Source organism: Porites lutea, chromosome 9 (genome assembly GCF_958299795.1).
Source record: "Porites lutea chromosome 9, jaPorLute2.1, whole genome shotgun sequence".
In the NCBI taxonomy this organism is placed as follows: domain Eukaryota; kingdom Metazoa; phylum Cnidaria; class Anthozoa; order Scleractinia; family Poritidae; genus Porites; species Porites lutea.
In genome coordinates, this window is record NC_133209.1 from 22,063,695 (window position 1) to 22,086,194 (window position 22,500).

Sequence of the window (22,500 nt, forward strand, 5' to 3'; positions counted from 1 at the left end):
GACGACGTTACGATCATATCCCCACAAATTCTTATCTTTTTTTCCCTCATTCTAAATATGACCCATTTTTCCTCATTAAAAATAATCTAAAAAACTACATAAATTTCTTGGACAAATAGTAATCAATGAAAAAATAGAATGAAATAAAATGAGATAAAATCTCGGCAAGATATTAACTTCAACTGAAAATTTGAGTAGACTCTGCTTCAATCATGACGAAAACAACTGCAATACGTACAGCGATGCCCGAATCATTGACGTAGCAGTCTAAGTTCACCAAAGAGTGACTCTGTTTCTTTAACCCTCACTGCTATAAAGCTAGTGTGTGAAGGCTGTTTTTCGTTTTCTCATTGCAGGTATTTCAAGGAAACAGAGATAAAAACACTGTTGTTTGGAACGCTCTTCGAGGTCTTGGAGGAGGTCCTTTAGTCGCTCAGTACATCCGAATCTACCCCGTAGAATTCTACTCGAACATTTGTATGCGTGTGGAGCTGAAAGAATGTGCAGGTTAGCTCTTAGTTAGTTCTACGTAGAAATCACATAAGTGTGTATTCGAATGGTCAAACGATGCAAATTGGATGCGAATCGACACGGTTTTCAGGGAGAACACGAACTCTATTTGAAGAAGACATGCAAAGATGCCCAAAACATTTCGCGACGTTACAATCGGTTCCAACGTGAAATGACAGAAAGCTGAAAATCGCATTGTAGCCACTGAGTAGGGTATAGGCTAGAGTTTTCAAAAAGTTAGTTCAGACCGGAGCATCCATGGCAACAGGGTGACGCCATTGATAATTTTCAAATTTCCTCGACTGTCCGAAATTTAGACACTTGCTTATGAACCTGTGTATAGGATTTTAAATTCACATATAACTGTCTTGAGTTGCACCAATTCTAAGCAATTTTTTTTTCAGGAAGCGTTTTTGAGAAAACGCTATTTAAAATTTTTGGCAGCTACAAAGAAACGAATCAAAAACAACGCTTTCAGCGTTCAAGAAGCAAATATCAATTATAGAGTTTTCAGTTATCCCTCGTAAAAAACAAACAAAACAAAATTGAAGCAAAACTTTTAATGGGATTTTAAATAATGTGGACGTAATCGAAAGTTATGTATATCATTTGTCATACATTATCTTTCTGTTTACTTTCAAGGTAATGTATAGTACTCAACAAAACTATCCTCTGTTGGGTTTACGTGAAAAACCGCCGGCCATTTGCTTATGTTTTAATGTACATTAACCCTAATTTTCGAGTAATTTGAAAGACGTTTAGGTGTGCAACATGCTGAAAAGATATTAGGCTAGAAAGTGTTGAACTTTTCATCCAATAGTTTTGTTTTTATTATGGAAGTAAATAAAGTGATTTATAACTTTAGATTACGTTACTTTACAGCTATTTCGAGAAAGGTAGTCGGAAAAAGTGCACTCGACAATCTCTTAAGGCATAGAGAGGAGAAGTGTGACGTCACGTTACCATGGTAGCAAAATTTCTGGATGACAACAATAGGGAGTTTTTGCAATGGCGACGGTGAACAGCCAAAAAACGATACGTTTAGATAGGCAAAAAAAACCATCTTTGCACGTGCATCACGCTTGTTTGTACATTTCTTAGCCGTTGTTGCACGACCGCGACATGAAACTTCCTAATTTCACGCGCCCGCTTTATGGAGTAGGTGAGCACAACACAAAAATTTTCTTTTTCTTTTTCTAAACTTACATACGGTCCTTTCGGATTTAACCCTGAACATTTCGCCAACATTTGACAAATTAAATGAAATTAAATATGAAGTCGATGAAGTTTGAAACGGTGCGAATCCACTTTTTACGTGACGTTTTGGTTTGTTGTCATCCAAAAAATTTGCTACCATGGCAACGTGACGTAACGACTTCTCCTCTCTATTGTGAACTCAGGCGGCCCAAACCACTTTACGAGGGAAGGGTGTAATGTAATTTACATACCATAGGTGACGCGCCGGTGTTGCGTTACAGGCGACCGTTGAAAATATAAGAGACATTTGTATGAGAAATATATTACTAAGATCTGCGAACGCTAAATAACGCTAAACCTTACTTTTTCTTAAATGAAATGAATAAAAAAGACTTACCTGCTATATATTCCACTGCGTTTTGGTGTCTGTTTGTCGTTTCACTGGTTTTTTTGGCTTTATTGCGTAACCGCTGTTACTCCTTTCATAGAACGAAGTGAAGGCTGGTCACTTCTATCTGTCGGGGTCCTGGACCAGTCGCAACAAGAATGGCGTTTTTTTTCGCCGAAATCCAAATCCACTGCAAACTTTTCAGCTCCAGCCCAAGAAAGAAACTTCTTCTTCCTCTCCAGGAGATCAGCTCGAAAAAAGATCCATAATTTCCCCATCAAATCGAGGCATTTGTGCCGGACTTCGAGGCACGTCTGGCTTTTGTCCAGTGCCTGTGCTTACCAACTAATTTGCATTATGACAATTACCACTTACACGACGGGTGCCAGGGCGGAAATTATACGTCAACTAGGCTCTTGCACTGTGAAAAAGCCAGTGCTTGCACCAGTCGTGTAAGTGCTAATCATTATAATACAGGACCCCGACAGATCGAAGTGACCAGCCTTCACTTCGTTCTATGAAAGGAGTAACAGCGGTTACGCAATAAAGCCAAAAAAACCAGTGAAACGACAAACAGACACCAAAACGCAGTGGAATACATTGCAGGTAAGTCTTTTTTATTCATTTTATTTAAGAAAAAGCGAGGTTTAGCGTTATTTAGCGTTCGCAGATCTCTGTAATATATTTCTCATACAAAGTCTCTTATATTTTCAACGGTCGCCTGTAACGCGACACCGGCGCGTCACCTATGGTATGTAAATTACATTACACCCTACACTCGTAACGTGAGGTTGGGCAGCCTGTGTTGTGAATGGTTCAAATTGTGCTCACTGTTCTTTAAAGAAATTTGAAAGAAAGGCACAAGAAGCCACAGTCCAACAACCTTTCTCGGAAAAGCTGTATATTATCGGAAATCGGGTGAGGCGACTTCTTTCTTTCTTTCCTAATTCCAAAAACAATTTTCACCAAAGTTTACTCCCTACCGATAGGATAAATGTCTTGTTTCGTGAACCGGAAAAGGGTTGTTTACTTATGATTAGTTTAACAACTCGTTGTAGCAGCCAGAAAATTTGAAGTAGGAATTGCTCGAAAACTCTCTCGTAAAAATTGTGAAGAATTGGTACAACACCAAACAGTTACATCATATAACCAGCTTCGAAAACGAATGTCTAAATTTCTCAAAAATTTAGGAAACGTATTCATAATGGTTATTGCGTTACCGTGTTGCCATGTACAAGTCGAACTCGATAAAAAAATACATTTTTTAAAACCCCGCAAGTTTCGATTTCCTGCTTTTTTAAGAGATTTTTCCTTTTGTTCTAAAAATGAAGGTGTTATCACTGAAAAAAAGAGGGGATCGAGCCACCTTAACCCTTCAAAAAGTAACCAACAGTATCCATACATCATCACGAGAAACGTTTATGAGAATTACAATAAGACGATCGTCGACAAGACAATCCTTTATTTTCTCAACAAAATCTTAGGGAAAATGTATACAAATCAGCGTGTAGAATTTGTATGTGAAGTATTAAGCTGAGCACAAATTGGGTGGGCTATTAGAAAACGCACTTCGCTTCCCTCACGTTTGGGGTTCTGACCAATTTACACCTTATTGAACAGAGGCTTGTAAACAGTTTTTCATAAAAGTGCTGTGGATGACTTTACAAGCTTGGTTTAATAAAAAGAAAACCCGCTGGAATTCAAGGCTGACAATTAAATAATTGTTTTAATTGCGCAAAACATGCTTAAAGAACTTGAAATCAAACGGTACTTATATCTCTGAATCGGGCTATATTCTAAAACTAAACTTTCTATATTTATTTGACTTTGTGCTTTTGAATAATAATAATAATAATAATAATAATAATAAATAATAATAATAATAGTAATAATAATCATAATAACGATCATAATAATAATAATGATATAGAAAATATTATTATTCATTCAAAATATTTTTCCAATTCTGATTGGCTAAAAGCACTCGTTTAATTCACTATAACCAGTTACTGATGACCAAATTTGGAAGAATTTTGTGTTTAACGAGGACATGACGTCAAAAATGCAGCGATTTCGCAGGTTAAGGCACCGTTAACCGAGAAGACCTGGGGACGAGGTTGAGTTGCTTTGATTGTGAACTTGAAAAATGGCGGACATTTCACTCGTTTCAAGAGTAAGAACTAGGCGAAAACATAGCTAAAAACATGGCAAGGGCGACATCTGCTATTTGGAGAATATTTGCGGAGCTGGACAAGCTAAACGTGCACTATCGAAGATGAACTAAACATCGATGGATCGATGGAGGTTAGCATGTTTTAGCCATGTTTTTAAAATAGGAATTATTTTGAATGAATAATAAAACAATTATTGAATTCGGCTTTCGTATCATATGAAGAATTATGGAGATCTCGGAGGGTGTTAGCTGCCTCGGCCTACGGCCTCGACGGATAACACCCTCCTCGATTTCCATAATTCTTCATAAGATACTCAGCCTCATTCATTAATTGTTAAATAATAGTAGCGTGAGAGGAAAAGATGGGCTACGCGTTTCGTGTACTGTAACTGTGAAAAATTGTAATTATTAGAATTTCTTTTCTTTTCGTTTCTGCAGAATTGCCCGGAACAACAAGTAAGAAATAATTCAATGTTTTACATTACTTTCATGCCATTAATGAAAAGATTTTTAAAAAGTTTTTCTGATTTCCTGAAACTGTTATGTCATTTTGATAAGTTTTGTACCTCATTTTATAAATTATTTATATTTTTACTTGACTTGGTGCTTTTGAATAATAATAATAATAATAATAATAATAATAATAACAATAATAATAATAATAATATTTTTTTAATTTAATTTAATTTATTCCATTTTCACGGCATTAGTTGAAACAAAGGTATCACACATAAAACACACACACACACACACACACACACACACACATATATATATATATAAAGAAAACTTAGCTAAATTACATAAGAGAACAATTAACTACATACTAGAAAAAAAAAATTATTCCAGTGGCGAAGGACTAGAAGGGAACATACGAACCATTCGAGCTAGTTCATCCAAAAACTACAACAGACACTTAAATAAGGAAAAAGAAAAATAAATAAATAAAATTATATCTTAAGTGTAAAAACTATAATTGCTAATATGTCATATCCTAGATTAATCTACTCAGAAAATAATTGTTACATCGATCACTACATCCAAGTGACATGCGGGTGGTCAGGGTCGAAGTTGTTCTTTTTATAGAACTCATTACATTGTTTTTTAAATAATGGTCGCCTTAAATTAGAGGTCCTGAGTTTATCAGGCAGGTTGTTCCATAAATATGGTAATCTATTGAAAAAAGTGCCTTTGACTTTAATCTTTAACTTATTACTTATTAAATCAAAATAACTTTCAACTGAATAGTTATAGTAACCACACTTCAGTTTATAAAATGTTGTTTGTTATGTCTTTAACTTCTCTTTGGAACACCAATGAGAGAAGATTGAGCTGCTGAAGGCTTTCATTGTAAGTTAAATTAGGTAGGAGAAGCCCAATAATAATAATAATAGCAATAATAATAAGGATGATAATAATATAAAAATAATAATAATGATAACGATAATAATAATGATATATAAAATAAGAATTGTAGCGTGACAGGAAAAGCTGGGCTACGCGTTTCGTGTACTGTAACTGTGAAAAGTTGTAATTATTAGAATTTCTTTTCTTTCGTTTCTGCAGAACTGCCCGGAACAGCAAGTAAGAAATAATTCAATGTTTTACCCTACTTTCATGCCATTAATGAAAAGATTTTTGAAAAGTTTTCTGATTTGCTGAAACTGTTATGTCATTTTGATAAGAATTTTACCTCATTTTATTAATTATTTATTTTATGAACTTATTTTTTCTGCACTCATTCCTTCAAGTAAGCGAAAAAATTTTTTTACAATTTCTTTAATAACTATTTCTTGTTAGTTTTAGTTGTTGATTGTATCAATCTAATTGTATTTATTTATTTATTTATTTTGGCAGCCCCTCCTTCATGTAAGTGAAACATTGTTCTTTTCTGTGTTAATTCGCTTTTGGCGTGCATTTCATATTACTATATTCAATTTCTGGTTTTTAAACTTACATTTTGTTTGTTTATTTTTTTTACAGCACCCGTGCCTTCGAGTAAGTTAAAATCCAAGTTATCTTTAGTTGTTTCATTTTCGATGTACAGTCATATTTCTTGTTTTTAAAAAATGTTAATAAAATGATTTATTTATTATTTATTTATTTTCAGCATCCCTTCCAAGTAAGTGATTTTCTATTTATAAAAAAGTTCTAATAAAGTGTGATTTTATTAGTTGTTGACTTCTTAGTGCCACAGATACGAGATGGCCGCTGTTTCTACTTATTATGTACGTTACATGTATTACATAGGAAATTGAAATTCAGCACGAAAGGTGGCCAAACCTAGGGGAGTGTGTGTGTGTGTGGGGAGGGGGGGGGATTTGCTGGGGGCTTGCTCCCCCAGAAAATTTTTAAATTTATATTAGGTTCTCGGAAATGCGATTTCCAGCGTTCCGCTGGACATTACAGTAAATCGATTCGCAGGAAAATGCATAGTTGTTTATTTTACGCATCTACTCATCTCCAAGGAGTTAATAACATTTTTTTTTTCAATTTTTTTTCAGCTTGTCCAGAGGGTTTTCGCTTAGGCCCAGATAACAAAACTTGCGAAGGTGCGATATTTTCATTTTTAATGTATCCTTTAACTATATTAAAACAAACAAACAAAAGACACGAACAAAAAACAAGCAGAACATGGTAGTCAGTGATTTTAAGGTTATTGCTTGACTATGCTTGTTCTCTGTTCTCTAAGGGTGAACGATTGGGCACTGGGCAGTAAGGTATATTCTTTTTCAAGCAGCTGCCCTAGAATTTGGGCAGTGATGGTGTGGACCAAATTTGGAAGATGCGAGCAGTATACCATCGATACGATGATGCAGTGCCCTAATAAACAATCGCAACTTGGCTTCTAGGCAACGGGGTTGCACTCAAGCTGCTTTGGCGCGAGTGAACTCGAGAAAATGGTGTAATAGTCTAAGGTTATCAGGAGACGAAATAGCCACATTACTCTCTAAAACTGGACGGACAAATATTCAAGGATATGCAAAACGTATTTCTCGGTGGCTTTCATATACTAAAGGGGCACTGCACCATCTTATCGATGGTATCCTCTCGCATCTTCCAAATTTGGTCAGCGCCAGCTGGTTATGGAGAATTATCCGGGGAAAAAAAGTTAATCAGAAACGGCGAAATGAATAATAATAACCACTGCTTACCATCGCCAGTATTAATAGGACAATGCTCAGGCCACTTAAGGCATGACTACCTGATTAAATATGTATATTTCGTTAAATGCTATTTAGAACGGTTTGCTTTCATCAGTGATCCTGAAAAGTGAAGTACAAATGTGGCTCAACGAAAAAGAAAAAAACGCCTGAAACGTGGTTCCAAATAACACGTGACATTGCTTCGTCAATGACGTCACAAAACCAGTTTCCTAAATGAAGAAGGGTTGCAAACCTTAATCTTAGGAATTTTTACTACCAAAATGTAACGTAAACAGTGTAAATTGTAAATCTGCCTTGCATGATTGGAAATGTTATTTATCATATTAGCTATTTAACTAGTTGAGAAGTCATGTGACCCTTTTCCCTTTATTTACTGATTCCTATACAACACAAACATACATACAAGGCGAACTTTTTAGAACCTTTTTAATAGCCTCTGAAACGTAGCTAAAAGAGCTTATTGCTCTTTCATTATCTTTTCCCCGTTTCGGAGAAAATATTTTGACCGTTAATTCTCAATTATCAGCCACGTGACGAAAATTTGAGCTTCAATTTTTAGGATCATTGATACAAGCAAACCGTTTTGAAAAGAAAATTATTAAAATATGCATATTTAATTAGATAGTCTTTGTGCAGTTTTTATCCCGCTCGATTGAATTAATCTTAAGGTAAATATATATTCAGCCGAAGAAAATCTTTGCTGTATTTTCTTTGCTGTATTTTCTTTGCTGTAACTTTTAAGCTCGTCAATTCTTTTATCCTTGTTTGACACTCAGATTATGAATTGTCTACCAAGACACACAAACCTTTCTTTATTCTAAATGTTTTGTTTTGGTTTGCAATCCATCGCGCGCTTTGAATAACATCAACACGAACGCGCCCTTCTTTAACACACATAGGTTGGAGACTAATGTAAAATTTTCCTAAAAGTTTAAATCTCAGTAGGAAAAAAATAAAAATGTTATTCACCGGCCTAGGTCGGTCGGTATTGGGAGAAAATATGCATATTTAATTAGATAGTCATGCCTTAAGTGTCCTGAGTGACTCTTGCGGTCAAATAAATGGCATTATTTACCCCGAAAAGTGTGATAATGAACTATGTTTATGTAATATCTCATTTTACTAAATTTATAGTAGGCCTTAGTCCTAAAGTTGCTATAGACGAAACTTTTTAATAAGATTAAAATCATTAATGCAGATGTGGACGAGTGTACCTTAAACACAGACCAGTGCACGCAGAATTGCACAAACACCAACGGAAGCTACACGTGCAGTTGTATGTCTGGATACAGACTACAAGCTGATGGAAAAACCTGCCAAAGTAAGAAGACATTTTTACTTTTTTCGTTTCGTAAGGGGTAGAAACTAATATGCGTGCTTAACTGAGTGCAATATCTCGGACTGAAAGTACAGGAAAAAAGGCAACGAAACTGACAAAATCGTGTAACCTGTTTTTCAACATTACTGCAAGACGAATGGAATGGCTATTTGACGCCTTTTACCATCTTATAAATCAAAAATGTCTTGCAGAAAATCTGGACCCGGTTGCATAAAACGCCCGTGGCAACTACGGGTATATGTATGTGCACTCGGAACTTACGTGAGTTGCATTAAATCACTTAAGTCGCTCACTTAGGGAATTCACTTTAAGTGACTGCACTTACGATTTTAGTAAGTGTTCACTTAAGTGTCGTTTATGCAACAGAAATTGCGGGTGTTGCATAAAACAGTTTTTACTATACGGCAAAAATAGCTCGTAAACTTACGGGACCTATGTAGATCCCGTATCCTTACTGTTTTTAGTTACGTTAAAGAGGTGTATTCCTGAGAAGTAAAAAAAGCTTTTTCTTTACGTTATTCGTTCTAATGCGCTTTGTTAACCTCTGATGTACACTTTAAAGCCGTCTTTTAGAAAAAAGAAGAACAACTATCATTTTTAGTAAATATTGAAGTAAAATAACGATTGCATGCAAATTTTATTTCAATGAGGGGCTTAAAAGTGTTCGAAAGGACTAAACATTTTCTTTACACTGAGTGGGTCATCAATAAAGTACTATAACAAAGTTACGTGTACTCTTAAGTGACCAAGTAAGTTACTTCGTAAAACAGGAACTTACGCGAGTACTAAGTGCGTTCAAGACTGTGTTCCATGCAACACTCGTAAGTGAACCCATAACGGATTCGTAAGTGACCTACTTAAGTGACAACTTAAGTGCAAGTTTTTGTGTAACCGGGCCGTGGTTCTTTGCAGGTTCAATTTTAAAAAGTCGAGACTATTGCTACTTTCTACAACAAAATCTATGCATGTTGCACTTACCGGCCCACGGAAAAAAAACGAGGGACCTAAATCACATGTATGGCGTAATCTAATTTTATCCAATCAGAAGTCAGTATACACGCAATTTGCATTGCCCGCGTATGCACAGGCGGCTTTGCCTGCAAGGGTTTTACTCGTTTTCGTCCCGTCCTGGTTAGCTACCCACAAGTCTCAAATTTAACTTACAGTCAACTCTCTCTTAACTGACACCTCTTTCAAGACAGACACCTTTCTAAGTCTATTACCATACTCTCCGGGCACTTCACTAAGATGGACAACGGACACTTCTGAAACTGTCAACGGCCGCTAGAAAAGTGCGTTATGAGTGAAAAGTACCTCAAAACGGAAATGTAGGAGCCCTACATGACAGTAAACTGCAAACTTTTTTTATAATTTTGCAGTCTTTCCGGGCCAGTTCGCAGAGTGTATACTGTTACGCTTTAAGACACTAGCCGTGAACGTTTGCTTGTAATGAACGTTTATTGCACAATAAGAAAAATGATTCCACTTTTCTGTTACAACACTGGTGTCACATTACTTCGACCTCTATTGTCGAGGCCGGTCTCAAAGATGTCCGTCTTAGAGAAAGCTGACTGTATCATCATTCAAAGTCGGGCAAAGAAAGAACTGTAAAAATGGAAAGCGGACCTGCTTTTCTTTTCTCTGCCTCCTCCTTTGGAGACCGAGGGTGATTACCATTTACAGAAACTAACTAACCAGGTGGAAATCTTAAACATGAATATAAATAACACTATGGCATTCGACGTGGTGGGAGAACGAACAGCTGCAATGTATATCCTAAGCAGCTGAACAGGGTGAAACGGAGTATTGAAATAGCATTGCCTTAAATCACAGCCCAGTCTACCTGCTACGATGCTTCCTAAACGGAATGCGCAAATCATTTGATTTTCCAATCAAAATTTCCCATGAAAATGTCGATCAGTCTGCAGATACTGTACGCTTTTCTTATTGCCTCTTCTTCTTCTTTTTTTTTTTTTTTTTTTTTTTTTAAGACATTGATGAGTGCAAAGAAGGTACCAGCGGTTGCAGTCAATTGTGCAATGACAACGACGGAAGTTTTACGTGTGATTGTAGGAGCGGGTACAGTCTACAAAACGATAAAAAGTCTTGTGCTGGTGAGTATTTCGATCAAATCAAATATATGTGGAGTTAACCTGTCAAATGATGTGCATTAGTCTTATAAGTTAAACTGTGTTGTTTGTAAACATTGTTTTTTTTTTTTTTTTTTAAATCAAATGTGTCAGCTACTCAAATGAAAGAACCCATTGTCTCAAGAGCTAATTAAGCCCTTGTTGACAATAGGCATCAATTCTCGGTTTTCACTGTCACGCGATCGAAAATAAAATTGCAAACCATTCAGTACAGAAAGTCCAGAATCTAGGAAATAAAAGAAGATAAATATGCAAAAGGCCTCGCCAAGAATCAGGTCTGTGCGGTTTTTCATATGCGAGATATTCGGAAAAACGTTTTACCCAAATTTATAAAGCTTTGTATGGAGACGCCATGTTTGTGTCCCTTTGAGGGGCACAAATATGGCCGCCGGAAACCAACAGAAACATCTGTTTTTGAGTTTTCCTACTAATGCGTGAAATCATCGCTTGAAAAACTCATAAAGGATTAAAGTGATATTTATTCTGAGACAAGGAATGTTTAGATAGAAAGTCTCCCAAAATTGGTAATGTTTTTAACCCACATAAGAGCCTTCCCGACCGCCAGCCAAATGCCGCGTCACGGAAACGTCCCCTATCGCAAAACGAAGAACCTTTTGGAACCAAAACTTTGTTTAAATAAAAGTGTTTAGGTGCTGTAATACCTCATGAAACTCAGAAACTCAGAAGAATCGATAGTTTATTAGTTTGAATTTTGGTGACGTCATGTGAAAACCGAGAATAGGTGACGTAACGTGAAATTCGGCTATATCATTTTTTTTTCTAAGGTTACAAGCGGGTGGAATCCTCTAAATCCTGCAATCTGATTGGTTCCGAGAGCTGGCGGTTTTTTACGATCTTGCCCGCTAACCCGGGAGGAATCGTTGGCAGCTTTATTCACAAGTTTGTTTGTTGTTTGTGAATGAGCAAAAGTGGTGATTTTTAACCATTTTTCATTTAAAACTTGCGCTATTATTAGCATTAGCTAGGGAGAAGTGAATTTTGTTATTCAGACAAAACATCTGAAAGGAGAATCAAGCAAGTGAGCCAGGAAATCCGCTTAAGTGAAACAAAAAAGGCGGCTCGTGATGTCGCTTCACTCAGTAGCTTTATAACCTACGCTGTAAGTACTGCAATGTTGCTCTTATGGACCCTTTATTCGACATTTTTCCTCTGTTTGTAAGTTTATTTTCCATTTTTGCTGTCTGAAGCTAGATTCTGCCGTTTTTCATTGAGTTTTGCCTCGCTAGTTCTCTACTTTTCAGAAAAAGTTGTTGTCAACGATTGCATGTAGCTTTCAATCTTGAATGAACAACACGAACAACTTTTCCAGTGGTCAGTTATCTCCGTGTTTATTTCTTTGTTTATCCCAGTATAATTGTTTAGTTACCCACATCGCCTTGTTTTATTCGAATTCACTTCAAAACCCTAAGATTGGTATGTGTAATTAGCTCTCTTTATAAAGCCTTTGTGCAGTGTTTATCCGGCTCGATTGAATTAATCTTAAAGTAAATATTCAGCCGAAGAAAATCTTTGCTGTATTTTCTCTCTTGTGGCTTTTAAGCTCGTCAATTCCTTTATCCTTGTTTGACACTCAGACTATGAATTGTTTACCAAGACTCACAAACCTTAATTTTTGATAATACAAAAAAATCATGTTGTAATGTTTTGTTTTGGTTTGCAATCGATAGCGTGCTTTGAATAACATCAACACGAAGGCGCCCTTCTTCAACGCACATAGGTTGGAGGCCGAAGTAAAATTTTCCTGAAACCTTAAATCTGAATAGGAAAAAAACAAAAATGTTATTCACCGGCCTAGGTGGGTCCGTATTGGGAGAAAATAAGCATATTTAATTAGATAGTCATGCCTTAAGTGGCCTGAGTGACTCTTGCGGTCAAATAAATAGCATTATTATACATTGTAGTCACCATCTGTCTTCTCATTGGCTAAAAGCCGACAGTTAATTTTGGGAAACAGCGCAACCTACAGATTATTCACTAATCTGTACCTACAGATTAGTGAATAATCTGTAGGTTGCGCGCGCGATGCATGATTTCCAAGAGCAATGTCAACTGCACGGACAGCAATGTCAAGTTCGCGGACAGCGAAGTAAGAATGGCTTCTCTATTCGCTTCATCGACCCAGCGAGAAATTGAGAAATTACTTGAAGATAAAGTATAATAAAACAATTATTAGATTCGGTTTTTGTGATATCCGGAATAATCAAGGTCTCGGTTAGTGTTATCAGCCTCAGCCTTCGGCTTCGGCTGATAACACTTACCTCGACCTTGATTATTCCGGATATCACAAAAACCTCATCCAATAATTGTTTATAATTTACCCCGAAAAGTGTGACAATGAACTATGTTTATGTAATATGTCATTTTATTACATTTATAATAGGCTTTAGTTCTAAAGTTGCTATAGACGAAACTTTTTAATACGACTAAAATCATTAATGCAGATGTGGACGAGTGTACCTTAAACACAGATCAGTGCACGCAGAATTGCACAAACACCAACGGAAACTACACGTGCAGTTGTATGTCTGGATACAGACTACAAGCTGATGGAAAAACCTGCCAAAGTAAGAAGACATTAATTTTTACTTTTTTCGTCTCGTAAGGGCTAGAAACTGGTATGCGTGCTTAACTGAGTGCAATATGACTGAAAGTACGGAAAAAAGGCAACGAAACTGACAAAATCGTGTAACCTGTTTTTCAACATTACTGCAAAACGAACGGAATGGCTATTTGACGCGTTTTACCACCATATGAATCAAAAATGCCTTGCAGAAAATCTGGACCCGGTTGCATAAAACGCCCGTGGCAACTACGGGTATATGTATGTGCACTCGGAACTTACGTGAGTTGCATTAAATCACTTAAGTCGCTCACTTAGGGAATTCACTTAAGTGACTGCACTTACGATTTTAGTAAGTGTTCAATTAAGTGTCGTTTATGCAACAGAAATTGCGGGTGTTGCATAAAACATTTTTTTACTATACGGCAAAAACAGCACGTAAACTTACGGGACCTATGTAGATCTCGTATCCTTACTGGTTTTACTAACGTTAAGGAGATGTATTCCTGAGAAGTGAAAAAGAGCTTTTTCTTTACGTTATTCGTTCTAATGCGCTTTGTTAACCTCTGATGTACACTTTAAAGCCGTCTTTTAGAAAAAAGAAGAACAACTATCATTTTTAGTAGATATTGAAGTAAAATAACGATTGCATGCAAAATTTACTTCAATGAGGGGCTTAAAAGTGTTCGAAAGGACTAAAAATTCTCTTTACATAGAGTGGGTCATCAATAAAGTACTATAACAAAAGTCGCGTATACCCTTAAGTGAGCAAGCTTAAAGTAAGTTACCAAGTAAAACAGTAACTTACGAGAGTGCTAAGCGCGTTCCATGCAACACACATAAGTGTACCCATAACGGATTCGTAAGTGACCCATTTAAGTGACAACTTAAGTGCAGGTTTTTGTGAGGGCCCGGTTGAATAAAACGTCCGTAACAACTACGGGTATACGTACGTGCACTCGTAACTTAAGTCAGTTGCACGAAATCACTTAAGTGGTCCACTTAGGAAATTCACTTAAGTGCGTGCACTTACGATTTTCGTAAGTGTTCACTTGAGTGTCGTTTATGCAACAGAATTTGCGGGTGTTGCATAAAATTTTTTTTATGGGCAAAATAGCACGTAAATTTACGGGACCTATGTAGGTCCCGTATCGTTACTGTTTTTGCTAAAGTTAACGAGATCTTTACGCTATTTCTGTTGCATAAACGACACTTAAGTGAACATTTACAAAAATCGTAAGTGCAACCACTTAAGTGATTTCCCTAAGCGGACCACTTAAGTAATTTAATGCAACTGACTTAAGTTACGAGTGCACGTACGCGCGTACCTGTAGTTGTTACGGGCGTTTTATGCAACCGGGCCCATCTTTGCAGGTTTTAAACAGTACAGACTATTTCTACTTTCTACAACAAAATCTGTACATGTTGCACTTACCGGCCCACGGAAATAAACAAGGGACCTAAATCCCATGTATGGCGTAATTTAATTTTATCCAATCAGAAGTCAGTATACACGCATCTTGCATTGCCCACGTATACACAGGCGGCTTTGCCTGCAAGGGTTTTACCCGTTTTGATCCCGTCCTGGGCCCGGTTGCATAAAACGCCCGTAACAACTTCGGGTATACGTACGTGCATTCGTAACTTAAGTGAGTTGCATTAAATCACTTAAGTGGTCCACTTAGGGAATTCACTTAAGTGGTTGCACTTACGATTTTCGTAAGTGTTCACTTAAGTGTCGGTTATGCAACAAAAATTCCGGGTGTTGCATAAAACTTTTTTTACGGGAAAAATAGCACGTAAATTCACGGGACCTATGTAGGTTCCGTATCGTTACTGTTTTTACTAAAGTTAATGAGATCTTTTACTGAGAAGTGAAAACACTCAACGATGGCTAGCTTAAAAAAAAGAGTGAGTCATTAATAAAGTACTATATCAAAGTTACGTGAGCCTTTAAGTGAGCCCGTAAGTTACCAGGTAAAAGAGTAACTTACAAGAGTGCTAAGTGCGTTTCATGCAACAACCGTAAGTGTACCCATAACGGATTCGTAAGTGACTTACTTAAGTGGGCACTTAAGGGTAGGTTTTATGCAACCGGGCCCTGGGCTCGGTCCTGGGCTCGGTGAGTGTAAAAAAAGTTTTAATTCGTTTCGAACACTTTTAAGCCTCTCAAAAAAATGATATTTGCATGCCATCGTTATTTTTCTTCATTGTCTACTGAAAATGATAATTCTTCTTCTTTTTTCACAACGTGGGCTTTAAAGTGTACATCAGAGGTTAACAAAGCGTATTAGAACGAATTACGTGACGAAAAATCACTCTTTTTCACTTCTCAGTAAAAGATTTCGTTAACTTAAGTAAAAACAGTAACGATACGGGACTACATAGGTCCCGTAAATTTACATGCTATTTTTCCCGTAAAAAAGGTTTTATGCAACACCCGCAATTTCTGTTGCATAACCGGCACTTAAGTGAATTCCCTGAGTGGACCACTTAAGTGATTTAATGCAACTCACTTAAGTTACGAGTGCACGTACGTATACCCGTAGTTGTTACGGGCGTTTTATGCAACCGGGCCCTGGTTAGCTACCCACAAGTCTCAAATTTAACTTACAGTCAACTCTCTCTTAACGGACACCTCTTCAAGACAGACATCTCTCTAAGATGGATTCCTGCTGTCGGTGCCTGTCGTTTTTCATTTTACTATTTCTATACTCTCCTTAAGACGGACACTTCACTAAGATGGATAACGGACACTTCTGAAACTGTCAACGGACACTAGAGAAGTGCGTCATGCAGTGAAAAGTACTTCAAAACGGAAATGTAGGTGCCCCACATGACAGTAAACTGCAATTTTTTTTCAGTAATTTTGCAGTCTTTCCGGGCCAGTTGGCAAAGTGTATACTGTTACGCTTTTAGACCACTAGTCCGTAAACGTTTGCTTGTAATGAACGTTTACTGTACAATAGAAAAATGATTCCACTTTTCTGTTTCAATACGGCTTAAGGTTTTACTGGTGTCACGTTATGTCGACCTCTATTAGCCTGACACCTTTCCAGGAAGGACAGTCGGGGCCGGTTCCAAAGGTGTCCGTCTTAGAGAAAGCTGACTGTATTATCGTTCAAAAAGGGAATCGGGTGTCATGGAAGAAAGTCGGGCAGAGAAAGACCTGTAATGATGGAAAGGGGACCTGCTTTTGTTTTCGCTGCCTCCCCCTTTGGAGACCGAGAGTGCTTACCATTTACACAAACTAACCGGGTGGAATTCTTGAACATGAATATATAACACTATGAAATTTGACGTGGTGGGAGAACGAACCGCTGCAATGTATATCCTAATCAGCTGAAACGGAGTATTGAAATGGCATCGCCTTAAATCACAGCCCAGTCTACCTCTTACGATGCTTCCTAAACGGAATGCGCAAATCATTTGATTTTCCAATCAAAATTTCCCATGAAAATTTCGATCAGTCTGCGGATACTGTATGCTTTTCTGATTGCCTTTTTGTTGTTGTTGTTGTTTTTAAGACATTGACGAATGCACAGAAGGTACCAGCGGTTGCAGTCAATTGTGCAATGACAACGACGGAAGTTTTACGTGTGATTGTTGGGGCGGGTACAGGCTACAAAACGATGCAACATCTTGTGATGGTGAGTACAGTATTTCGATCAAATCAACTTAAGTGGATTTAACCTGTCATATGATGTGCATTAGTCTTATAAGTTAATCTGTCTTGTTTGTAAACATTGTTTTTTTAATTCAAATGTGTCAGCTACAGAAATGAAAGAACCAATTGTCTCATGAGCTAATTAAGCCCTGGTTGACAATAGGCGTCAATAGGTGACGTAACGTGAAATACGGCTATAATATTCCTGGGGATTACTAGTAGCAATGTACCTGCTCATCTCTATTTCTAGTCCTTCTCATTTATTTTCGTTTCCGTTTTAATATATGGGCAGACATTGACGAATGTAGCGAGAATTCAGACGCATGCGACAAGTCAACTACCACTTGCAAAAACTCGAATGGAAGCTACTCTTGCCCATGTCTGTCTGGCTATGAAAGATATAATAAGCATCAGTGCCAAGGTAAATTGTTCTTTTATTTATTCACTTGTTTATTGGATTATTTATGCCTCTCCCCAACCTAAACTGTTCTTGCGAAGAATTTTGCCTCCATTGTCTGTGCTCTGATTACCGGCCACTGAGGACAAGAAAAGAATGGGCTGAAATAGCTGTGGGAAACTGGACAATAAAACCAAAAATAAAAAAAAAGAAGTCAAGAGAGAGAAATATAGGAGTCGTCGCATACGATATTCGCGGCTGTTTACCCAACCAGTTTCTAATTGCGAACGGCAGGACTTATATTGGGTGCATCAACGATTTTCGCCAGGGGTTGTCGAGATAAGTATTTCTAGTGTTTAATTATAATCAAGTAATTCACCAAAAAGCTGATGACAAAGTTCTACAAAAGAAAAAAAAGGTTAGTGGACAGGAGGCAGGCAGAAATTCCAAACGCCTTTAGGTGCGTGGAAGCATGAAACTATCAAGAAAAAGCCACGCTACCACGTCACGTGACACTTTATCAAAAACTTCAAAGGGGATAACAATTCAATAAATTTATCCCATTACCCAGTACCACGTATAATTAGTGATTCCTGAAAATGGACAATAAAGGTCAGAAAAACAGAGAAAGAATTCCTACGAGGCCTAACGCTTAGTATGATAATCTGCGCATTTTTGCTTAAGTAACTCCTGTCTCATGGTCTCTTGTGATTTTTTAATCACATAAAAGGCAAAAGGCATTGATTTTTTTCGTTCGTTTCACACAGTCCCCATCAGCAAATACTGTCTTCGGCGTTAAACACGTGTCCTATAGAAATAAGTCAAAAATTCATGCCATTGGTAACTCTCCATGGTTAAGATGTAAGGGTCTCTTTTTAAAAAAAGCTATACCTACAATCCAATTCTATTATTAATAGAAATTTGTACCACTAATTTCTATCCAGTAATCAATTGCGTAATGATCCTCCCATCCTCCCAATAGAGACCTTTAGATTCTAAGACGAGTACGACAACGAGTACGAGATTTTCTCAATACTAAGTAGTAAGCACGCGTCAGAAACCAGCGTCATTTAAATGCGGGAAAACGTGGTAGCCGTCGTCACTCCGACTATGAGTTTTAGCGCGAATGTCGAAGTGGGGAAAAGAAGTTATCAGATGTTAGAAGATTTATCATTTTGCGATCGGGAGAGAGTGTAACCTTCTCCACTAAAGGTGACAGTGCTATAACTTTTCCAGCAAAATATGGTAAAATGAAGCTTTCCGGAGAGTCTATATTTTGAGAATACGTGAAAAAACTTTAAGACAAATCTCGTACTCGTAGTCGTACACGTCTTAGAATCTAAAGGTCTCTGATCTGTTCTCATCTAAACCAACTCACGTCGATTTAGTATTTCAAGAATATTGTTTCTTCCAATTTTCTCACTCCACCCGTTTTTGTCGGATAGACATCGACGAATGTACGATAAATACCCATCAATGCGTGCTGTACTCCACCTATTGCTATAACACTGGTGGAAGTTACGAATGCAAATGCCGCTCAGGATTTGAACCAGATCCCAACTCAATATACCAGTGTAAAGGTAAATGACTTTCAGTTAATATTCGAAGTAGATAGACCTTTTTGCTAATGGGAAGTAATGGGACGTGAATTGAATATAAGACACCCTGAGGCCCCCTTGTAACAAGCGCCAAGTCAACTCGTCGACGGAAAAGAGTATAACTGAAGCAGCAACATTTACACGTTAATGGAGGAAAAGAGGCAGTAGTGGCTCGTGTTCTGTGTTATATCGAGTTATGTGTTATGTTACGCGTTATGTGTTATGACTCACCAGAAATCGAAGGAAGTGACGCAACTGACTCACAGCTTCAACCAAGTGATTCACAGGTCGATTCAGAAAACGATACGCAATTGGACTGTTCTAAAATAATCGTAGTTTTCGTAGTACTGTTCTAGACGCAGCCGTCGAAAAACGTTACAGTACAATCGGAAGGAATTGTTAGTAGAGTGGGAAATTGGTCATATTTTTTTAAGTGACCAGGAAGACGAGGCTAGAGCTAACTGTACTTTGTAGGCAGGAGGGAGGACGCTACGTAGTGTTACACTACGTAAGACTCATGTTTCAGTCCCCTTCTGATAATTATTGCGCAATCTCTTAATTTGACCTACCGGTCATTATTACAAAAGAACACCATTCGAAATCGCTAGTCTTTATGGTCCTTACTATTCTTCCTCGTTACTTGTTGGCCGGTTGATTGATTAGTGAAAAATAGCATTAGAGCTTTTTCAATGAAAGCTCTCTCTTAAGTGCCTAAAGACAGACCTTTAGAGTACCAAGTTGTGTGCGTGCGTGAACCAGCGTCATTTTGGCGCGAAAAGGTGGTAGTCGTCCTCATCATTATTACCGTTTTCAGCGAGACAGTCGCAGCGGCAGAAAATAGAAATATGTAATCAACGGTTAGAAGTTTTATCATTTTGCGAGCGACCGGGAGAGGGCTTAACATCCTTCAATTAAAATAACCATGCAAACTCTTCTAGTGAAAAAAACAACAACAACAACAACAACAAACAAACAAACAAAACAATAAAGCTTTCCAGGGTGTATATTTTTTTCAGAATACGCTAAAAAGAAAAAAAAAAGTTATTCTTATCCTCGTAGTCGTCCTCGTAATCGAATCTAAAGATCCCTTGTGACTGCCGGTCTAATCTGCTATACATTCATTATTTTACTTCAGATATCAACGAATGCTTGGTGAATAACGGTGGGTGTAGCCACGGTTGCACTAACCTGGATGCCACGTTTATCTGCACTTGCCCGACTGGCTATGAACTTGATTCGACGAAGTTGAACTGTGTTGGTAAGATTTCTTTGTATTTCGCATTTTTGCTCCATCGCACCCTTAATGTACACTGGATTGAGATTGTAAGGGGCAACCATCGCGGGGTTGATTGAACAAAACTTGGGTTTCATCTGGACCCCCCGCAGCTTTTGCAGGGTGAATGACATCATCACCCAGTGGACAAAGGTTGAAGGAGCCTTTCAACTAGTTAAATTTTGTGCGAGTGTTTTTAGGCCTAAGTAGAAATTCACTGAAAGTTAGTCAATCATTTCAGGATTAAGTGTCGAAAATAACTTTAGAAGTCGTGCATAAGCCTTAAAAAAATAGATAATATTTTTAGATAATGATAAGTACTTAAAAATTTGATTGGGGCAAAACTGCTAAAGTCCGATATTCTGGAAGAGACAGAGACATGAAAAGCCCAACGATTCCTTTATATAAAAATAACTAAACCAAGTCTTAACTATAATTTAGTTTAGGTTAAAAAGTAGTGATTTGCTTTTTTATCAGGTTTCGAAATATTTCTTACGATTGGCCTAGTCCTCACTCGTTTATTTAAGACTCAAATAAAACAGCTGTATATTTATATCTGTACATTTATCTAATAATGCTTCGTTGAAAATAACTAAAAATTATTTCAATTTTATTTCAAAAGACAAAGATGAATGCGCCCTCGCTAACGGTGGATGTCAGCACAATTGTACAAACACTGATGGAAGCTATAAGTGTTCCTGTTACAGTGGATACGAGTTAAAATCTGATCGCTTAACTTGCGCAGGTAAAATTATGATAGTTCTAAATCATGGTCTTCATACAAACTAGCGTATCTTCTCGATTGCCTCGACTTTTGCTGGTATGATTGTGAAGATCAAGACGATCGATATCCCGACAATAATTTTGAAGTCCCCCCAACATTAATAATCTAGCTCCCTATCTATCAAGGGCTTTCGCGATCTCCTCGATATTCCGAATCGCCCACAATCGCATTAGTGATCGATCCCATGTGATCGTCTTAATCGCCCGGGCACATTTTGATGACTACTTCCTTACATTCGCGCGTAAGTACGTAAAAATTACGAGACAGTGCAAATCCCCAGTCCCTGCTGTAATTTTTGGCGTGATTCTTGTGTTCTTCGTATTTACGAATGCACCGTGAAGCAAAAGACCTTTCCCTATTTATGTGTAATTATTTTTCTGTGGTTTTGTCACCTACATGTGCACCTTGCTTCTGAACTTTTATTCTACCGCACAGGTTGTCGAAACGTCAGTCGCTGTCGACAACAACAGTCCTATTCAGGACTACTTTCAACCGGACGATCAAACTAAACTTATTTTTGAGTCCTTTCATTTTTAGATATTGATGAGTGCACGGATGGTTCGGCCCAGTGTGATCCTCAAAGTACCACCTGCAATAACCTTATTCCATTATACGAGTGCAATTGCAAGGAAGGATACGAGGTCATACCAAACAACAAGTATCAATGCGAACGTAAGGAATAATTACTTTTTCAAATGTAGCGAGTCCTGAGCCCGAGTTGGTTCGGATATGCTTAGTATTGTTGATAGGTATTCATTAACTATGACGTTTGGGCATCTGATGAAAAGTTCATCTTACGTTTGATTTCTGTTAGTATTTTCCAGTGTGCGGGGATTCACAGTAAGCCAGTGATAGGTAGCTTTTTGAATATAATGTATGAAATGAATGGCAGACAACCCGCCCAAAAACATTTAGCCCCTGACTACTAGCCCACACTTATGCTGCTTTAGACAAACAGTTTGTAACTCTCAGAAGGTTTATTCCGCAGAAGAAATAACTGACTCGACTTTAAGTAAATGCCAGGCCGAAAAAAGCTTACGCTCAATATTTTATCGATCGTATCCGATCACGTATCGAATATAATTTAGTTTAAAGTCTTTCATTTCCAAATCTTACCAAAATTTAACTCGCCCAACTAGTACTTGGCATTTACTGAAGCTAACTTATTTATTTTACGGCTGCAGTATATACTATACCACAACTACAATCATCAACAGAAGTCCTTGGGATAGTGATGTACGTAATATTCGAAAACTTTTCGAAAATATCTTGCAGT

General features: G+C 37.5%; 1 protein-coding gene across 1 annotated transcript in view; it reads left to right on the forward strand.

Annotated features, from left to right (window-relative positions):
- The window catches only part of LOC140949042 (uncharacterized), a 56,542-nt gene that overhangs the window by 10,541 nt on the left and 23,501 nt on the right, over positions 1-22,500 (forward strand). The window contains exons 5-19 of the mRNA XM_073398294.1: positions 357-507; positions 4,707-4,724; positions 5,835-5,852; positions 6,252-6,266; positions 6,379-6,390; positions 6,737-6,820; positions 8,634-8,756; positions 10,766-10,888; positions 13,387-13,509; positions 17,033-17,155; positions 17,465-17,593; positions 19,015-19,149; positions 20,303-20,425; positions 21,063-21,185; positions 21,762-21,896. Coding sequence (XP_073254395.1) covers positions 357-507; positions 4,707-4,724; positions 5,835-5,852; positions 6,252-6,266; positions 6,379-6,390; positions 6,737-6,820; positions 8,634-8,756; positions 10,766-10,888; positions 13,387-13,509; positions 17,033-17,155; positions 17,465-17,593; positions 19,015-19,149; positions 20,303-20,425; positions 21,063-21,185; positions 21,762-21,896 — 1,435 coding nt within the window. The remainder of the gene's footprint in view (positions 1-356; positions 508-4,706; positions 4,725-5,834; positions 5,853-6,251; positions 6,267-6,378; positions 6,391-6,736; positions 6,821-8,633; positions 8,757-10,765; positions 10,889-13,386; positions 13,510-17,032; positions 17,156-17,464; positions 17,594-19,014; positions 19,150-20,302; positions 20,426-21,062; positions 21,186-21,761; positions 21,897-22,500) is intronic.